This window comes from Triturus cristatus, chromosome 4_1 (assembly GCF_964204655.1).
Source record: "Triturus cristatus chromosome 4_1, aTriCri1.1, whole genome shotgun sequence".
Classification (NCBI taxonomy): Eukaryota; Metazoa; Chordata; class Amphibia; order Caudata; family Salamandridae; genus Triturus; species Triturus cristatus.
Window position 1 is genome coordinate 806,100,208 of NC_140585.1, and position 20,053 is coordinate 806,120,260.

At 41.7% G+C, this 20,053-nt stretch overlaps 1 protein-coding gene across 2 annotated transcripts in view; it reads right to left on the bottom strand.

The window, feature by feature from the left end:
- Positions 1-1,990: 1,990 nt before the first annotated feature.
- The window catches only part of HMGA2 (high mobility group AT-hook 2), a 212,277-nt gene continuing 194,214 nt past the window's right edge, over positions 1,991-20,053 (bottom strand). For both annotated transcript variants that reach the window (XM_085653423.1, XM_085653425.1), the window contains exon 6: positions 1,991-4,968. In XM_085653423.1, coding sequence (XP_085509549.1) covers positions 4,921-4,968 — 48 coding nt within the window. In that variant the 3' untranslated portion in view covers positions 1,991-4,920. The remainder of the gene's footprint in view (positions 4,969-20,053) is intronic.

The following is a 20,053-nucleotide window of genomic DNA, read 5'->3' on the forward strand; positions in this document are numbered from 1 at the left end:
GATGAAACATAGGAGTGATGGCAAGTGCCTCTGTCTCTATGCCTCTTTGTCGCTGGTCTTGTGCTTCAGAGACATGTTCTTCCTTGAAAGCAAACATCCTTTCGTAAGGCAGAGTCTCTGCTGGCTTCAGCGGAGGTGATTTCTCTGAGATTTTCCCAGTGAAAGGGTGGCTGAAGAGGCACTTCTTCCTGCCATTGAACTTCTCTTGAAGCTTCTGCAGGCTAGGCAACTCAGATTCCTTGGATTAGGCTGTTGATAGTGTCTTTAGCATCAACGGGATCTTCAACTAGATTTTGCGCCTTGATGAGAGTTTCAGGGTAGGCTCTGGTGGTGCATTTGCTGCCAGCATTAGGTGCGGGCGCGGCAGTAGGGCTCGACGGCTGGCGAGGGTCTACATGGAGAAAAGGCAGTGTGAGCATGTTAGGTTTGGTCGGCCCCAAAGGGCAGACCAAAGAGACAGCGCCCTCTGCAGTGGGCAAGCCACTCATCCCCTGCTCTAGAGAAGCCCCGCACACCCACCCACCCCCAACTAAACACTTTTGCTTTCTCGCAGTGCTAGAAGCAGAAACATAAAATGGTAGTTTTACAATTTTATGTTCTGCTTCTCGCAGTGCGAGAAAGCAGTGGGGCAACGCTCCTCAGCCCTAGTGGAGGAGCTGCCCCTGTGTCCACATAGGGATGTCCAACACTAGATGGCAAGAGTATGAAGAGTATGTGCATCTACATCCACACCGGCTAAGAACAAGTAATTATCGAAAAGTAAGTAATGGAATGACACAAGTAAACTAATCAAGAGGTTGTTAAAGAGGCTACTCTCTAAGGATGTGACAATCAAATGATGGAACAAGATAGCACACAAAGGTATCACATAAGAAGTATGGAGATGAGTGACAATAAAGTCAACCAATGGGCAGGCTTTATGCCCACTGTAAATTCTTGGTAAGCCTACAATATATCTTTCACAACCAGACAGCTTGCACTGACCGAGAGGCAAGGCCTAAAAATAGTCATTATTCTAATATTTGTACAGTGCTTTCTACTAAAGTTTTATTGTTGTGTTCGAACATGATAGGCGTTAATATTTAAATCAATTGGGCACAATTTGGTGGCCACGAACATATGAAACACTGATACTTATATTAAATATTTGTTTGATAGCTTTACTTAAATTTGTATTAGGAATCAAAACTCATAATATAAATGTTATGTACTTACACAAATCAATGCTTTGTTTCAACAAATTTAAGATGGCGCCTGAAGTTCTTGCTCTTGCTTTAGTGTACGCAATAAACACATTACCAAAAATAGATAAACATGTCCCCTATTCTGTGCGTTATTAGGAGTGCTATCCATCAAAGGGTAAAAAGTGAAATGACTATTGTATACAAAAAGAATCTGAACACATTGTGCTATGAAATGTAAAGATAATGCATTTTACTTAGGGTAAATGACAAACTAAAGGTGGGCTCAACTTGAGGTATCTTACCTTTGCAACTTAAAGAATAAGTTAAAAGCATTGCGACAACTCAATAAAGTAATTTTTTCAGCTCATATTTTATTCAACATGGTGCCCGACAGGACCGTGTTTGGTGGTCCTGTGAGGTTACAGTGCTTTTCATCACAGCAGGTCATTGGTCAGACTCTAGAAACAGCAAAAGATGTGTATTTGGACTGTTTTTTCTCCGAAACATAACGCAGGTATTCAGGTCAACACATATGACCCTGCTTATTGTGTGTTGTGGTCGTTTGGGAAAATATTTAGTTGTTAGGAAGCATCACAGATGTTTCCTGACTCATTACTTCTGACCGGGCCATTTCGATGCAAACTTCTATAACTATGCAGCAACTGGTGAACTTTCCATTCCCTTTGTTCAGATCATATTGGATTTGAAAATAAGCAAGAACTGAATAAAAAACATACGTATGCTACATTTGAATAATTCCACTGCTTCCCAGTCTTAAAGGAAAAGAACACAACGCAACAAAGATCACAGAGGCTAATATGTTTATTGTGTTGAACAGACTTTGAAAATCCATGAGAGAGACATTTTCAACAAGCAAGCAATCTAAGTACAATCATAGACAGCAACTCTATATGAAGAAGCAAGAAAACAGGGTTAAAAAAGGAACACTCAAAAGGATAGGAAAAGGTAAACTGCAGTTAAGCATATTGAGTCTTTCTTCCTACAAGCATCTCTGAGTGGCAGAGATGGAAGAAAAGTTTAATGTCCAGTCTTTTAAAGCGTGACCATCGACAAACGAGAACAGTCTTATAAAATTTATCTCCCACAAAAATAAACTATATATATAAAAAATTTTATGATGTTCCGTCTGTTTAAGTGGCCACGAGCAGTTTTTCAGTCTGAAAAAATGAGGTATAGTAGGCCTAAGAGGTAGTAATGTGTGTGTTTTTGATTGTACTACAATATATAGAAAATACAAGGCAGAACTTCTTCAGAGTTGCAAGTCCCACGGTGCTTGAGTGCCAACCAACACGCGGACTTTACTTCGGCTTCATCAAGTCAACCGTGATGTTACAAACTACATAAAAGCTCAATAGCTTTTGCCGGACAAGAGTTTTAACAAGAGCTTGTGAAATGTGTATCCAACTTTTAAAAACTGGGTTCAATTTTTATTTTTTCAACTAAGTGCCCCAGTTAGTACCTCATTCTTTCTAGAGAGGTACAATGTACATATGACTTAACAGAGTACCCTTGATAATGAAGCCGTTAAATTATTAGTTTTCTGCCCTTACTTGTGGCTCTGTATTTAAACCATCATATGGGCAACAAGCTTTCCTGAGAAACTACCCCCGGCCCGGTTATTAATACAATGTTAAAAAGTAGAAAGAAGAATAAAAACTCTACATAGGAAGTATTTAAAATAAATCTGGTTGAAACATTTTACAAAAATCACATTTGTGTAAAATACATGAACATACTTATCAAGTATTTACTTACAATCTACCATTTAAAACACATATTCATGATTGCATTATGCAAAAGCCGAGCTTGTTGCTTCCAACCTACGAAGCTTCAAGTTTCTTAAAGGCTCCTTGTAAGAAAGTCATTTGTTGTAAAAAAAAAAAAAAAAAGAAAAAAAAAAAGAAATGGTGTTCATTGTAGACAGTTTGTGTACAAAAATACTTTGATCAGGTATTGGTTACAATCCTAACTATTTCAAACATCTAAAAAAGAAACGTAATGCCGAAAAATAACCAGTTTCATTCCATCTAACATCTGGAGGTAGGCCAAATGATTAGTCCGTTTCTTTCAACGGTCATGTGAGGTACAACTTGGATTGTAACATTTAAAACGTTACATTTTCCGCCTTGTGGAGCCAATGAATAAAATGATCCTTACAAACGCATGAACAATTCAGTAGAAAAATATATTCAAGTTAACAGTACATGACACAGAAAACTAGCAGAAAATGTGAATAAGTATGTTTTAAGATGAAAAAATGAAAAAATATACATAGTCATGCTGAAACAAACTACAATATTGATTCCTAACCGTAATGTTATAGGAAAACTAAGGGATCACGTAAAATGTTACTGGTCAACTGCCTGAATGATATGTTCCTGCACTGTGTACGTGTAGCAGCATGGTTTCGTAGGGCTGTGGTATCAGAGGTAGTCTTGAATAGTGGAATATACAATATTGCATCAGTTGCTCAAAGTGCTGCTCTGAGTGAGGCAATGACAGAATGATGCAGCATTGGAAGGAAGGCAAACCTTCCACCCGCAACAAAAAACTATACTATGTCAAAATTACAGTTACCCTTTGAAATAATACACAACCATGTTCGAGACTGAGGTACATGCTCTTGATTCTTCGCATCAAGAACTGCAAGTGTTTTGAAGATATGTTCCCTTTGGAAGCATTAGGTACGACCAATATCTGCTGCAGCCAGGCAAAACCACTTGGGTTTAGATTTTGTCCTTTTCATATTGGATTTGGCGTTTGCAGCTTAGTACAAAAATGTAAATCTAAAAGAAATCCAAAATACGTGGCGGGTGAATCTAATAAAGTATTAATAGGTGGATTTTTGTGGAGCACTAGTACAATTCTGTTGCCATCTGTATTTTGGGGAGGTCGTCTTGGTCATTTGAAGTGGTGTCTGGCTGCCCTTAAAGCAGCATCCACCCAACATCTGACTCCAGAAGAAGCATCATTTTGTTCAGCATGTCATTTTGATATGTTAAAGATTCGCAAATGTATCACAGCATTTTCACTGTCATTCTTCCCTTTTGCAAAAAAAATGAATATTGCATTATCCTATCTTGTATTGTTTGGGTTGTTAGCAGAATTTACTGATCATTCAGCCCTAAATTCCTCCTGGAAAAGACAACAGTAAGTGAAAAAAACATCAAGTAAAAGTCTACAAGAAAGTTACACACTGGGGTACTATCTATCCCTTATCTTTGGTGCTCTAAACTGTGAGCTTGCTAAGTTAGGGAGTGGGTTGGAGTAGATTGAGGCATGCCCCTTTGTTTGTATGTGGAAGGCCTTAGTTAATTAAATGCCCATTAAATAATGATTCGTGATTTCTTGTAGTTTTGTGTGCAGTGAGCGACTAGTCCTGATATCAAGCAATTCTGACCCATCCACCCTTACTTAGCAGCTCAACAAGCTACTAGTAGGTTAAGACAAAGAAAACAATAATTAAATGTTGCATCGGTAATCTGTACCCCACCATCTCCCCATGTTACAGCAGTGTTTCACTAAACCTGGGACTGTGAAGGGATTACAAAAAGAAGGTGATTAATACAAGTCCTTTTTAGATTATGTGATTCTCCCCCTCCCCCAGGCAAAAGTGGAAAGGCCATGGCAATAGAAAATCAGTGGTCAAGGCAGCGTCTTCTCCCTTCAAAAGACCCAACTGCTGGATGAGGTAGAAATTGAGTATCGTGTTATCTTAATCTTCCTCGGGCGATTCTTCTGCAGCCGCTTCTTCAGTTTCTCCCTACAAACACATAAAACACTGTGGGTGAGTATACTTAGCAGAACACCACAAAGCACAAAGGGTGTTAAACCACCCTGTGTGGACAGCATGGCGTTATGTGAATGTATCAAAAACCTGTTAACAAAGATTAAAAGGACAAAACATTCATGCATAAAGGCTATCTAGAAGGAGTGCCAAAATAGTGAACAAATTGTAATAGAAAAGGTAAATGGTGTACAATACCGGTGGAGGATTGGATAGCATTTAGAAAGAAAGCGGTAAAATTGACCTATGGAAAGAGTATCTGGCCCACAAATCCATAGGATGGTACAATATTCCCAAGTGCTAAGATTTCTTAAAATGGCAGTTCTTTCTAAATGTTTTCATTAAGAAACATATACCTTGGATAAATTTATGTTTGAGTTTCCGCACAATCACATAGACTGTAACGGGATAGTTTAAACTTTAGTATGTGAACATCAGTGGTACAAATTTGGGAGAACTCAAAGTATATGTGGCGGTTTGGGTCGGAGTTTGGAGTTTGAACTGAAGAGTTGTGATCCCAAATAATGGTTTCTTTACTTAAGAGCTCTTTGATTTAAGTAATGTTGAAATGGTTGTATAGCTTAGCAGTACAGTGGCAGTGGGACATCAAATATGGCTGCCTTTTCACTACCTAACTGATGGGTATACTGGCCATTTCATTACTTGTATTAGTGCTATTGCCACATCACTGATCCTTATTGCTTAGCATCAGATGTCAACATGTGGAACTCACTCTGGCCAGTGTAATGACAATCAGCTTATAAGAGCTTTTCAGTTCAAAGCTGCAGGCATCTTGGTATCGGGCTTGCATGCTGTTCAGGTAAAGGTGGGCCAAATGAGGCATTTTCCATTATACCATCCTCAAAAAATGTTGGTTCTGTCCTGCAGCAAATACCGCTGAACAGATTAATGCCAAAGTTGGCATGAATATGGAACTTCAACGAGAAAGTGTAGTATTTATGGTTTGGTCTAAATCTGTTTATTAGTTTTTGAGACATTAGAGTTATGATAAGTTGCTGGGTGGGTTTGAAAGGGTTAACAATTTTGTGCATATTGCGAGTTAAATTCACAATTTCAGTTACTAATGAATTCTGTGGAACACATTTACATTTTTCAATATGTGATATGCTGATGAATATTTTTTCATTGTGAGGAAAATCATGAGCTTGGTCAAAATCACGAATTTAAATTTGTGAAAAAGTCTGCAGCAAAGAGGAGGCATTAAGAGAGGAACCTTAGGGAAGTAAAAAAACAAACTCCACTGTAAAGTCATGACGTATGGCATTTGCTATCACACTACACCTTTTATGTTCAGAAACAGACCGCATTTTCCCAAGTTCAACAGTTTCAGGCAATACACAGATTTTAAGAGTGTTATGAAATTTGTCAAATTTGGTGGAACAAAAAAGGTATGGCTCTTAAGGTTATGGTAGGGTGTAGGTGCTGATGGAACGCACAGGTGGGTGGCTGCACAGCCTGCCACTTGTAACAACCAATTGGAACATGGCAGTATGTCCAAAAAGTCCCATAAATGCACTCAAAGAACACAGTTAAAAGTTAGTTACGGTTAAGTGAACATATACAAATATGACAGGTGCCAGTTATGGTATGTGATGTACAGTATAACGAAAACGCCTGCCATAGTCAGTACACCCTTTTGCCAAAAGGTATGTGTAAAAAATAACACTGCCTACCAAGAGCAAAACATGGCAGTTGTCTTTGATTATGGAATGTGTTGTGTGCTGGCTTCTAGAACTGGCAAATTGAAATTAATGTTGTAATAATTGGACCATAACTAACCTTCATCTATGTTTCTTTCAGTGAAAAATCTGTACATATGTATGTAGATGTATGAACTCACTCACACAGATCACATAAATATACACACCTAGCCAATAAAGATCTCAAAATGAAACACAAAAGCCAAAAATACATCCTTTAGTAGGTTATCCATCATGGAAATGGAAACCGTTTTTTGTATGTAACTCAGACCTAACACATTAGTTTAGATCAACTTTATGAAGTACAATAAACTGAAACATCATCAACAAATCATCATCTAAAATGAATATCAAAATTGCAGTACAGGAAAACTGTTGCAAATCAATTTCCATCCTCTAATATATTCTTTCTGTCCACTGCTTACGCACAATATATGAAATCTAAAGAGACACTTAAAGGAGACGGCTTATTTACTTTCTCCTTGACAACTCCTGCTAATATACTTGAAGATAGTGAAGGAAAATCAAGAACACCCAAGAAATCCATAAGTTACGAGGCCGGGATGAGCGACTTTCAACACACTCATGGATAAGATGAACATTCAGCATAGCCCCACAGAGGTATGCGAGCCTAGTCTAATATGAAAGTAAAGAAAGGTAACTTGTTACAGATAAAAAAATGCCTTGATAATTTGCAAAAAGTTGGCAATTTCATTTACCTTCTGCTGTCTTTCAGATCTCCACTAACCAGGGGAGGCAGGAGAATGCAGTTTGCACTCTTCCTCTATAAACCATCATATTCCCTGTCAGCCATGGATCTGACCCATGTTGGTAGTGAATTGAAAGCTGCACTGACAAAGCTGTCAGAGAACTTGTCAGCACAGCCCTGGCTTTTACATGGAGGGGAAGAAAGGCACAGAGGGTAGAGGGGCACGTGGGACGAAGCTAGGTATTTATGTGTAATATTTGGATGAGGTACAGGTGCACAATAGGACATCTCTAAAGAGGTATTAGGAGTAGACACGTTTTTCGAACATTTCAAAGGAATGGATAATGTTGAGGATGGTGGGAGGGTGACAGGATGTTAGGTATGTTTTTTCTATATTTGGATGAGGGAATAAAGGCGTGTCAAGGGGGTGGTGGGGAGAAGGACACAGTACTTTATGTGGCTTAACACCGCCTTGTAAATAATGCCCTATTCAAGCAGCACTTGAAGTGAAAGGGGCGTGCAATGGGTGTTCCAGTGGGCAAACCGCCGCAACATCCATGCTTTTGACGCTGCCCCATACAAGGTATAGGGCAATGGCAAAAATACTGCCAGGGAATACTGATTCTAAGCAGGCGATGCAAAGAGAAATGTTTTATTTCTCCCTGTATTTGGTCTTTCCACATATGCTGCGTTCTGCAGCACACATAGATAAAGCAAATTGCCTGTAGATTGTTTACATGCAGGAGGGTGTCTCTTCCTGCACATAAACAATTGCCCCTGCAGCACAGGCATCCTAATAAAATGGTGCTATGGGGCCTGCGCTGGAGCTGAAAAGCTTTTTTAGCACCAGTGATAGGACCAACGCAGGGGTGCACCACATTCTTGTGATGCAGCCTGCATGGAGAAGTTGGAAAGTGCGCATGACTGGTTTGGGCGGCCCGAGAGGGCCGACCAAACATTCACTGCGCACTTTTAGGAGTAGGCAAACCACTCCTTCACTGCCCTGCCCACAGAGCAACCCAGCCCACCCGCCTGGCCGCAAAGCAGCAAAACATAACTAAAACTAAAAGTTATTATTTTATGTTTTTGCTTCTGCACTGCTTGAAAGCAGTGGGGTGACGCTATTCCACCATAGCGGTGGAGCTGCCCCTGTAGTAAGACGCTGATGTAGGATGGGGTACGTGGTTCAAACCGAAAGAATGACCAAAGTAAGGATAACTGAATATAAAAGCACAATAAGGACGACCAAGCGCCCCAAATAATGGCTACCTACACATTTCAATAAGAAAGGACAAAACACATTACAGTTAAGATTCCATTTAATAGAGCAAATGAAATTTGGAAGGAATAGATCTTCAAGACTGTTACATCGAGAAACATTTTGCTTCAACAAACTAGGCAGCATGATCCCAAAGGGGCTGATGGACAATTTTGAACTGAATTGTTTTCTGTGATATATATGCAAGTACAACCTATAAAATCAATGAGCGAGGGCTCTTGAACTAATTCGGACAGTTAACAGGTCACGTGATTTAAAATCCTTAAAATTCTACACAAAAAATGTATCAGGTGGTATTAGAAATGTTTTGATTTGATCAATGAGCGCCGCTTGCAGGGCAAAACCATCTGAACTGGTCATCAGTAAAATGCAGTTCTAATCACTATAATAAATAAGTCTCTGGAGGTGTGGCTCTTCACGTCATTGATCAACTTTACACATACTTCTCAATTTATAAATATGTCCAAGAAAGCTATATTGCAGACCTTTTGATGAAATGGTTTAAGCTTTTCTAAAGTTATCTATGAAGTACACCTTTACACATGAATCCCATTAGTATTGGTATACAAGTACATGAATGGGATGCCACTAAAAGATGGCAACCACTTTTGTAGCTGACACGACAATCCAAGCTGCTTCGGATCACAGAGAAAGTCGCTTCTGGAGGACAGGGACTAGCAGGCACAGTCCATAGGATTTAATATGTGAGGCAAAGGAGGAGGCATGAAACAGAAGAAGAATGAAGCCCCCCAATCAGATGTACAAGCTCTCTGACACTGCGAGTCTGCTTTGGTCCGTTTTTGCAGTCTATCAGAGGGATAGCGGTATGACGAGTCCACTCAAAGTAAGCAAGACTAGTGGTAAAGATGCTAGCCCGAGCATTCTTGGTTTAAGCTTGCAGGAATGGACTACTGCTTAAACATGCTGATAGGTAAGCAAACCCCCCAAAAAAACAGAAGGTGTGAGAATATTTAGTCAAATTGATGCTCTTTTAAGAGCTATTTGCTGGATAACATACTAAAACTGCTACATGCAGTCACAGGATCACAACTGATTAAATGAGGGTCGGACGCCTCAGCTGATATAAAGAATATCGAAATATGAAGCAATGCATATATAAATGAAATAGATTACAAAGATGGACGATATTTTTGAAACAGGAGAATGTCTCACTCATCTTTATTCAAGATACTCACGCTTATAGGGTGATTAGTGGGGTACCTGGTCAAACAGTACCTCAGTGGGGGGGGCGGAAAGTTGTTTGGTCACAGTGCACATTTTGACCAGTAAAGTACAGCTGTTGGCACAATTGGACACCCTCATACAGCTGAAGAAAAAAAAGCAGTTGCATACCTGCAGTTATGGTTTTTTAGTTTGAAACTCTTCTAGATTCACATGCTTTGCACAATTCTGCCATCTGGTGGTTGGACCACAACTGTTTTTCTAATCTTTGTTATTTTAAGGAGTTGACGACTAAGGCTGACCCCTGTGTATGATGTCCACCATAATCCCACGATGCCCATGTGCATGCCCACAATGTAGTTTTGTTATTTTTAACTCTCTACTAACCACAGGCAATGTGGAGGTGAGAGGGTCACGTGTCAATCTAGTAGGGTTTCAAGCTGCAAAAATATAATTACAGGTAAGCAAACTGGTTTCTTTTTAAACTTAATTTTTTTTTTTAAGATTCATATTCTTTGCTCAGATTACGTAGATGTATTATCTGCCTTGTGGCAGTGGGTAGAAAAGGGACTGGAAGCAAAAATGTTTCTAAGTAAAGCCTGTCCCTCTTCAATCTCTTTGCCGCATTGCGAGTCAATGTAATCCTGTTTTGTGGAAGTATGCACATTGGCCCATGTGGCTGACTTACATATTTGCTGCATAGAGATGTTAGCCATAACTGCCAGAGTAGCCCCCTTTTTCCTGGTAGAGTATGCTCTTCATTTAGTGAGTAAAGATTAGTTTGCTAATATGTAGCACAGCTGAATATTCGGCACAATCTATCTACCAAATATTGTGCTTAAATAAAGCTGTTCCTAGAGCCTGAAATTAAAGCCCCATGAAGACCTACTGTGTTTCCTGGTACCGTGTGTCGTTTGCATGTAAGAAGTGACCACCCTCCTTTCAGCCAATGTGTGGAGGGCTCTTTCTTGAAGGTTTTTGGAAGAAATCTGGTATAGTGATAGTCTGGTTTATGTGAAAACATGAGGTGACCTTTGGTAACAATGTTGGGTTTAACACATTAATATCTTGTCTTGTGTATGGAAATATTTGTTTCCTGCATCTTTAGCACTTGTATCTTACTCACTCTTTTAGTGATGTGATAGCCACCATCAGATATTTTATCCCATGTTTTGTGCCTTTTTCTCCGTGGCTCTCAATCCGTGGTTTGCTGCATAGCGAGAGTGAGGTTTAGTAGGAAAGGGTGGCTCTAGCATCACCCTCAATCATCTTCATTTGGAGCAGGTCATTCCTGACAGCCTGCCATTTATATTAGGAGTCGCCTATGTGGAGCATTTGTAGACTGCCCTCTCACAAACAATGGAATTCTTCAAATTGAACCGAAAACGACGCTCAACTTGGTCATGAAAACCCAGTGTGTAATTGCAGTCTAGTGGCAAGGCCTAAATTACCTCATGCTTTACTAAGCTCTTGTGTACATACTTCAGGAATGGTTGATTATCCTACGTTAGTGCCTTCAGAGCGAGCCCGTGAAGCTAAAACTCATTATTTTGTGCAAAGAGGTATTTTCCACGAGCAATCACCCGCAAATCTGTACACAAAACACGGAAAGGTGCATTCTTTGCAGCTTCCAAAAGCTACTGGAAGCATCACTGCCCGGTAACCATGAGAAAGGGTCCCACCTAAAATGAAAGTTACGAGTTACGACTAGCTGCCAGTCCAGTCCTGCCCATAATCAGGGAGCCGGGTTCATACACAAAGCATCGGCCACCATCCCTCCCCTACCTCGCGTCGCACCGATGCCTGTCTGCGCCTCTTGCTCCACGACCGCTGTTTAGTCTGAAACTGAAAATTAAATCCAGAACTTTCGTTCTCACATCAAAATAGCTTTCTCCCAACTCACCAGTGTCTGTGTGTGGCAGAACTGCTGCTGGTCTGAACTCTTTCGAAAAAAACACCCGGTATGTGTCAGCCATGGCTGTTTTTGATTCAAATCAATACGTGTAATGCTACAAACACGGTTTAGACTGAAAACGTGTTGCACCAAATCGGATGGTCCAATCACATCTCAATCCAGTAATGTCCCGCCCTTAGAGTCTTTCAAGTAAGCAACCAAGCAGAAAGAGGACACGGTCTAAAAAGATGGCGGTCGCGCGTGTTTGTTGCCCAACACAAGCGGAAGCAGGAACCTGAGCGACAGGATCATAGACCATAGCAGTTAAAAAAAGACAATTACAGTTTACTTTTTAATGGAACAGCTTCGACAGTATCCTAGGTGCGTCCTACTTCCCCTGCTGGCGGCCCCGGCTTCCATTTGAGTAGTAGTCGAATGCATGACTGTTCAGTGTTCTAGCCCCTCTGACTCCTGCTCATAAAAATGTCTGCGCACTTCCTGTTTGAAAGGCCCTTTTATCCCAGCTTCCTGTAGCTCTTTCCAACGGCTTTGCAAGCTTGACCCGGAAGCTGCCGCTTGGCCTCCCCACACAGCTGGGCTCTAATGATGTGCGAGACTGGTAGCTCAGTGCTACAACTTTTTGGAACCCTTTTTTATAATTCAAAAGTTCCCGGGTTTCAAGAAAAAAACGGGAATCAGTTGGCAGAAATGTCCCCCGCTTGTTGTAGGGGATCTTCAAAATACAATGGAATATTGGGAATACTCTTGCAACCTTCTTAAGGTTACATAGGGTGACAGCAACGAGAGTGACACCCGGTACGGTTTTGAATTAACTTCATAGTTCAAGGGTGATGCTAAAAATTTCTTGGTTGTCAAAAGTGCCACTGACGTGCTTTTTAGGTCTCGCCTGAGACAGCGCTTTAGCGCTGCTCTGGCGAGACTTATAGTAAGCGACTTTTGGAAGTGCAAACGAGTGCTTTCAGGCCGCCAACTACAGTGCATGTGCGCCGGGCGCGCGCACCATTTGGCAGCCTGAAAGCACTCGTTTGCTTTCACTTTCGCGGCCGCTTTGATGTGATCGCGATCGCGACTTTTCTTATCCTGCCGTCAGTGTCTTTGATGTTGTCCGTGGGATCAAGGGTTCCTGTTGTGTGTGTGTTAGAATTTCTTTTGTTTGTTTATTTGTTACTGTGTTATATTTTCAGCTGGGCAGTGACCATTACAATACGAATTGTCATGCCAAAAAAAAGGACGGAGTTAAGATTTAAAGCTGGCTTTGTGGCTCATCAGAAAACTGCATGATTAACTATACCTGGTTAGGAAACATAACTTGTGAGACTTCGACCGATGTGCAAACATCTGAAAAAAATGTACGCCAGCAACTTTGCTACGAGAGACCAACTTATCTATAAGTATGAGAATAGCACAGACCCCACAACATCTGCTGTGAAATGCGAAAGCTTGAACTGATAACGCAGCACGTCCAGACAAAATATTCAATTAAGAGCGTGAAGGAAACCGCAGCCATGTAACAAATGGTGTCGACAGGAAAACCTACAACAGAAACTAAATTCCAGACAGTACAAAAAAAAAAGAACTTAAAGCAGTTCACGGATCATAAACCGCAAAGAAACCACTCAGGACTTCACAACAACTACTATTTTCAGTACTTCGAAAGAAGCTAATCGTTTTCCTTTCGGCGAAAATAAAAAGCACATTAGCTGTAACAATATAGACGTAAAATATATAAATCTACGATTTAAGTCTAGACTTGCGGGAACTGAACCCCGTGAGCGCTGACGGGCACTGCCTGACCGTACAAGCTGCTCGTACACCCGGGAGCAGTTCCTAACACACAGCGCCTCTAAAAGCCTGCACAGACTGGCGCCCAACGCCAGAAGACGAGTGTGCTTACCCTGTCAACGCGCTTCAGCACTGCCCTGTCTAATCAGGATGGTCTGCTCACAGGAAGAAGACATGCCAAGCACTGATAAGAGAAGGGAAAACAAACAACCGAGAGACCCTCTAGCACAGCGTGACCAGGTCACAGCAATAAAAGCCGGCACACCTTGCATTATAAAAAAAAAAGGGGCGCTGCATTCCTACACTGCCCCAGCTTTTCACTGCCTCTCCTTGTCCGTGTCTTTACGCCCGGCACATAAACAACCAGCCCGCGGGAGTGTCCCCAGACAGCTTGCAGGACACAAATCTCCTATTTCTTTGTTCGTGTGCTTGATTGTCATGTGGCACATTACGTAAACTTTGCACCAGTGCAAAAGAATTGCACATTGATTTTACACGATATTTGTTCCTTGCTTCACTCGGAATTAAACAAAGAGGTTTTCCTGCAATCATGTTTTTGGAAAGATGTTTGCATTGGGCCAAAAATGGAGTAAAGTGTTTGGCTCTATTTTTGTTACTTGTAAGATGGAAATGTGCAAACAGGAGGCTAGCCATCACTGGTGCAGACATAATTTTGACCCAGTCATTTCCAGATAACATAGACTGCAGGGGTGAAATGTAGCCATTTACACTTGCACCTGGACACACGCTAACTGTATAATCTGTAAATATCGGTGAAAAATTGAACCAGAACCATTAAACCAACATCACTGTAATTCGACCTAGGTTTTACGCCATATATTTTGCTTGCTATTATATGCATATTTCCACCAGGACAAAAAGCAAATGAAATAAATAGAATGTTCTCATTTTTTTTATTTTAAATAAAGAAGAAGATAAATGCATTTTGCTCCCATTTTGAACTGTAAAAGATGAGACGATGTTTGAGGGAAAAACAGTTTGCATTATCTCAGATTGCATAAACTCCTTTTTGTCTTAAGCAAAAAGATTTAATGAAATAACATTTGGAGCCAAATCTGCTTTTCTCCAGTCCCTGCTATACAAGAAGGAAAACGGTGTAAGTTGCTTGCCACACACTGCTGCACGCCGCACAATGCTACACGAAACACTGCTGCACGCCACACACTGCTGCACGCCACACACTGCTGCACGCCTCACACTGCTGCACACCTCACACTGCTGCACGCCTCACACTGCTGCACGCCTCACACTGCTGCACGCCTCACACTGCTGCAAGCATCACACTGCTGCACGCTGCACACTGCTGCACGCCGCACACTGCTGCACGTCACACACTGCTGCACGCCGCACACTGCTGCACGCCACACACTGCTGCACACTGCTGCATTACTCACTGCTGCATGCTGCACGACACTGCTGCATGCAGCACACTGCTGCACGCCGCAGCACGCCACACACTGCTGCATGCCTCACACTGCTACACGAAACACTGCTGCACGCCACACACTGCTGCACGCCGCACACTGCTGCACGCCGCACACTGCTGCACGCCGCACACTGCTGCACGCTGCACACTGCTGCACGCCGCACACTGCTGCACGCCTCACACTGCTGCATGCCGCACACTGCTGCACGTCGCACACTGCTGCACGCCGCACACTGCTGCACGCCACACACTGCTGCACACTGCTGTATTACTCACTGCTGCATGCTGCACGACACTGCTGCACGCAGCACACTGCTGCACGCCGCTGCACGCCACACACTGCTGCATGCCTCACACTGCTACACGAAACACTGCTGCACGCCACACACTGCTGCACGCCGCACACTGCTGCACGCCGCACACTGCTGCACGCCGCACACTGCTGCACGCTGCACACTGCTGCACGCCGCACACTGCTGCACGCCTCACACTGCTGCATGCCGCACACTGCTGCATGCCGCACACTGCTGCACGCCGCACACTGCTGCACGCCGCACACTGCTGCACTCCACACACTGCTTTTATGCGAGTTTATGCTACTGACATTGTAAATGACAATGCCTTTTATTTGTTTTAAAACCAAAACATAAATAAAAGGCATTGTAATTTTACAATGCCAATAGCTCAAACTCTTATAAATGCGAGACCTATTGCATTGCAAATGCTTGTTCTAATTCCATTCCATTGTGCTGCTCTTAGGCCTGGGCAGAATTTCTATTATGTCGGAGTATTCACAGTAAATTCCTGGTTATTTAATTACATGATTACTCTTGCTCGCATAGTTAAAAGTAATTTAGGGGAAAAAATCCTACTGCGAGAGCACATGCAGCGAGCGCCCGCTCATGCTCACGTCTCATGTTCTGCTGCATTTAGCGCTGTTTCTTAGCACAAAATGCATCTTCGTGTCCATTTTGGACGCAAATGTTTATTTTGCACTGACAAAATAGTGCTAAATGGCGGCAGTAATTTGGAGGAAAATCCTACCCCAAGAACACATTTAGCAAGCACACTCTGCTGATCATGCTTGCTATTCATATTCTATTGCATTTAGCACTATTTCACAGCACAAAATACATCCTCACTTCCATTTGGCATGCTAGGGGTCATTTTTGAGCTAAGAAATTGTAGGAGGGATCAGACACTTTCACATAACTTATTTGCTAGAGCAGTCATACACTTCTTCAAGTGGAATTTCTTAAGCCATTTAGAGGTAGGCCACAGAGCATTGAAGCCTCACTCCCAGGCTTAATACACTTCCACTGCTTATTATATTAGCATGCTCCCTCGTCTAGAGGCTGAACATTTCTGAAAAACTTACAAAAACGAATCTGCTGGAACGGTTTTCCAACATCTAATGTTTTTATTAACTATCAATACCTCAAAACCCCATGTTTTGGCTTCTAGCAACACTTTAATGGCAAATCCCCCTGAGCTTGTGCTACTTTAATATCGTTATTAAAACAAACTAGTGATAAAAAGTACCAGATTTCATTCACCTGGGAGAACATTTGAAGGCTGCAAGGAATATAATAAACCAATACCCAAGGCTAGTCTGTTGCTCAGACCTAGTAATGTTTAAAATAAGTTACTGAAACTATTTTATATTTATGTGTAGTTATTGGTAACTTAACATTATTCATAATAGATCTTTTTCAGGGGGACATTCACAATACTTTAAATAAATAATAAAAATGTAAGATCGTTAAACTTCCAGAAAATTCACCTTTGAAAGACATACAGCTAACATGTAGGTTATTCATAGATTATTTAAAAAAAAGTTACTTACCTTTTACGATAGATGATAAATGTTGGCTCATTTTCCTCATTCCAAATGCAATGACGGAACATAGAATCCGAAGGTGGTGGTCACATTCTGGCACGCTGTGCAGGTACGGTTGATATCATGTCAAACCGACTCTACTCATTATTGATGCCCAAAAGTAACCACAGTGGCACAATAATGCACAGCTTGTGAATAAGTTCACACTACAAAAATAATTTTAATAAAAGCTTGGTTCCAGTAATTAAGTGCCTCTTAAAGCTTTCAGCAGCTGTAACAGTAGTTTACAGGCTGAACTACAGACACAGTGTAGGAATAAAACATCCCTGAGCGCCTCCCTCATAGTGAGGAAGTAGTAGCCCTTGACGGGGCTAGGTGTTCCCGTCAAGACGAGAATCCCAGATGATGAAGCATGCCACCTCGGTGGGAGATGTGATTACGTCCTAATTAATGGGATCCCCTTAAATAGCACGTGGAGATCTTCTTTGCTTCCTCTTACTCAGGCTTACGTGTGGCCTTAGTCCAGAGGATTTTTTGTGTAAATTGTAATTTTCTAGGGACTCAATCCTTGCAGGTTTTTAAACTCCCTAGGACCCCCCCCTCCCATACTCGTTTGTTTTGTTGAACTACAGACACATTTTCATACTCTGTAAATAAAAGGTCTGATATGGTTTCCTGTGCACTACTTACTTTGGATGGCCGTCATTTCAATTGTAAGCCGTAGCGCCACACACCACAACAGATCTAGGCATAAGAAACACCAGCAAGGAATTTAGAGATTAGCAATAAAGCCAGCACTTCACTGGTTTCCTGAAAGAGGTGGGGTTTCATTTAGTTGGATCTGGAGACTGTCCCACACTTCAAATCCCAGCACCTATAACCTGTGGTCACCCTCTTGATCTGCACTTGACTTTAGAAACTCCCTATTGGGATTAATCCCTAGAACATTGTGAGCAGACGGAACAGTGACAGCAGATCTTATGTGTTAAGTATTTGGGTGCAGAGTTATGGAGGCATTTATGAACCAAGTAGACCCTTGCTTGGACTGGGAACCAGTTCAAAGCCTGGTTCAGATGGGAGACTCTATGCTGTTGCTGAACAATGAAAACTGGTTAAAGAGAGTCATTTTATACATGTCGAAGTGCTGTAATCAGTAGCTGGAGAGGTATCTAGGAAGGACGTTGCCTTAAAGAAGCTTAGACATGATAAGTGCACAGTGACTACCGAAAGAGTCACCTGGAAGAAGTGGAGAACTCTACATAACTGATGAGTTTTAAGCTGGATATGCTGAGGGCTGCTCTCCCTTTTCACATTGAGAGTAAGACTATTTGCTCCTAACCAGTGTGCTAGCTTGCTCCGGCCAGAATTTAGTTTAACAAGCGAGTCTACAGGTTATGTGCGCTTAAGGCACAACAGGGCTTTGTCAGTATATTATTGAAATTTTAGTCCTGGGTGCAGATCAGATTTTAAAAAGTCGCAGTCTGTCCAAGGCCTCTAGAAGGGTAGTCTTTGTACCTATTTAGGATGCACGCCTGATTGACAAGAGCCCATAAGGTTCGGTTCCTTGAGACTGCAGAACACCGACTGCTTCGCCAGAACACTTACCAGTTAAGGCAGTCTCCCAATGAGGCTGGCATTTTTATTAATGGTGAGGACAGAGGAGGCTTTTTTTTCAAGCATGTGAGTCATTATTACTCTCTTAAGGGAATGTGGGGTGTCACTACCAGATAGATCTGGTCCGGTTGGGCAGGTCACCTGGAGCACTTAAGCTAAAGTAACTGCCAAGGCCTCTGCGTGCGATTTAGCCATTAGCTCTGAGAGAGGATCTTGCCACCTACAAGTAGGTTTAAGAGTTAGCAGATACCCCAGAAATCACCGATGGAGATTTCCTGGAGGAATAGTGAAGAGGGAGAACTTTAATTTCTTCAAGCTGAGGTAAGCCTGGGCAGGAAAGGAGAGAGTTTAGGATATCATGAATCTTGCTGATGAGAAACTAGTTAAAAACGTCTGCTCGATAGTAGGAATCTTCTGTCCTTGCCTGCCGTAATGTGGGGGTAGGGGAATTCTGATGAGCTCATTTGTATAAAGAATAAGGTCGCCAGAGGAATGGTCTGAGCTTAGAACTGTAATGGGTTTTCTTTTTAAGTAGACAAGAGTGTTACATATTTATTTTCCAAGGCCTCATGAAATTCTAGCTATAGGAATCTCAAGCACAATGTACGAAGATCTCTGAAAGGTGGACTGCTGTACCAGCCTTCGTTATGGAGACCACTGTCTTCATTTACTACGATTCATGTCATTTCATTTCAATAGTATCCAGTCACGGCAACAAATTTACATTGAACTCAGTAGGCAGTGATTAAAACTACATCCATGTCTAGAAGTGGATGGACATTTGGTTGGGGGGGGGGGGAAGGGGGGGAGGTAGGGCAGAGTATCCAAAAGGTGGCTGAGGCTTTTATCATGGCTCACTCCGCTCGAGCTCTACTGGCCTTTCAAAGCACTAAACTCTCAGGCGATCCAAGTTTTCATATAGGCGAGACTGCGGTAGTCCATACACTGGATAACTGAACTCTTTGTAAAACATTTTGTGGCGTTGCATTGTTTTATGGCCTGCCGGGCTGGTTTTTACTGTTGGTTGCCTGGATATTAAAACAAACGTTGTCTTTACAAGTTCAAAATACTTACAACTTGTAACGAAGGCCCACTTTCTACCTATCTAATTCACTATGGTGGGGCACTTTTACTTTGGTTCCCGGGCCTATTTCCTATCCCCGCCAGATTCTGTTAACACCATGATCACAGGCTGGAACGCCAGTAACTTCCTTCAACCTTTTATCCTTCTGAAGTAAAAAAAAAAAATGCATACCACTGAATTGGGTCACAATAAACGTCACTCAAGGTAAGTATGAACACAGCAAGCACTCTTCCTAAGCTGTACTAATTTTAGCAATCTACAACAGGTTTAACTGCTATGAGAATGTCACTTTTGTGGATATGTCTGTCTGGCTTAAACCCTACCAGTAAAAAACATTTTAAACAATTATTTCTGTTTTTAACTTCACCTTAGGAACCACTTGCTCTTTAGAACAATACTTTACTGCATGTCTTAGTTCCAAATTTGTGTCCGTAGCATAGTAAGGTGTGAAAAAATTGAAGGTTGGACCAATTAAAATTCCCCCAGTC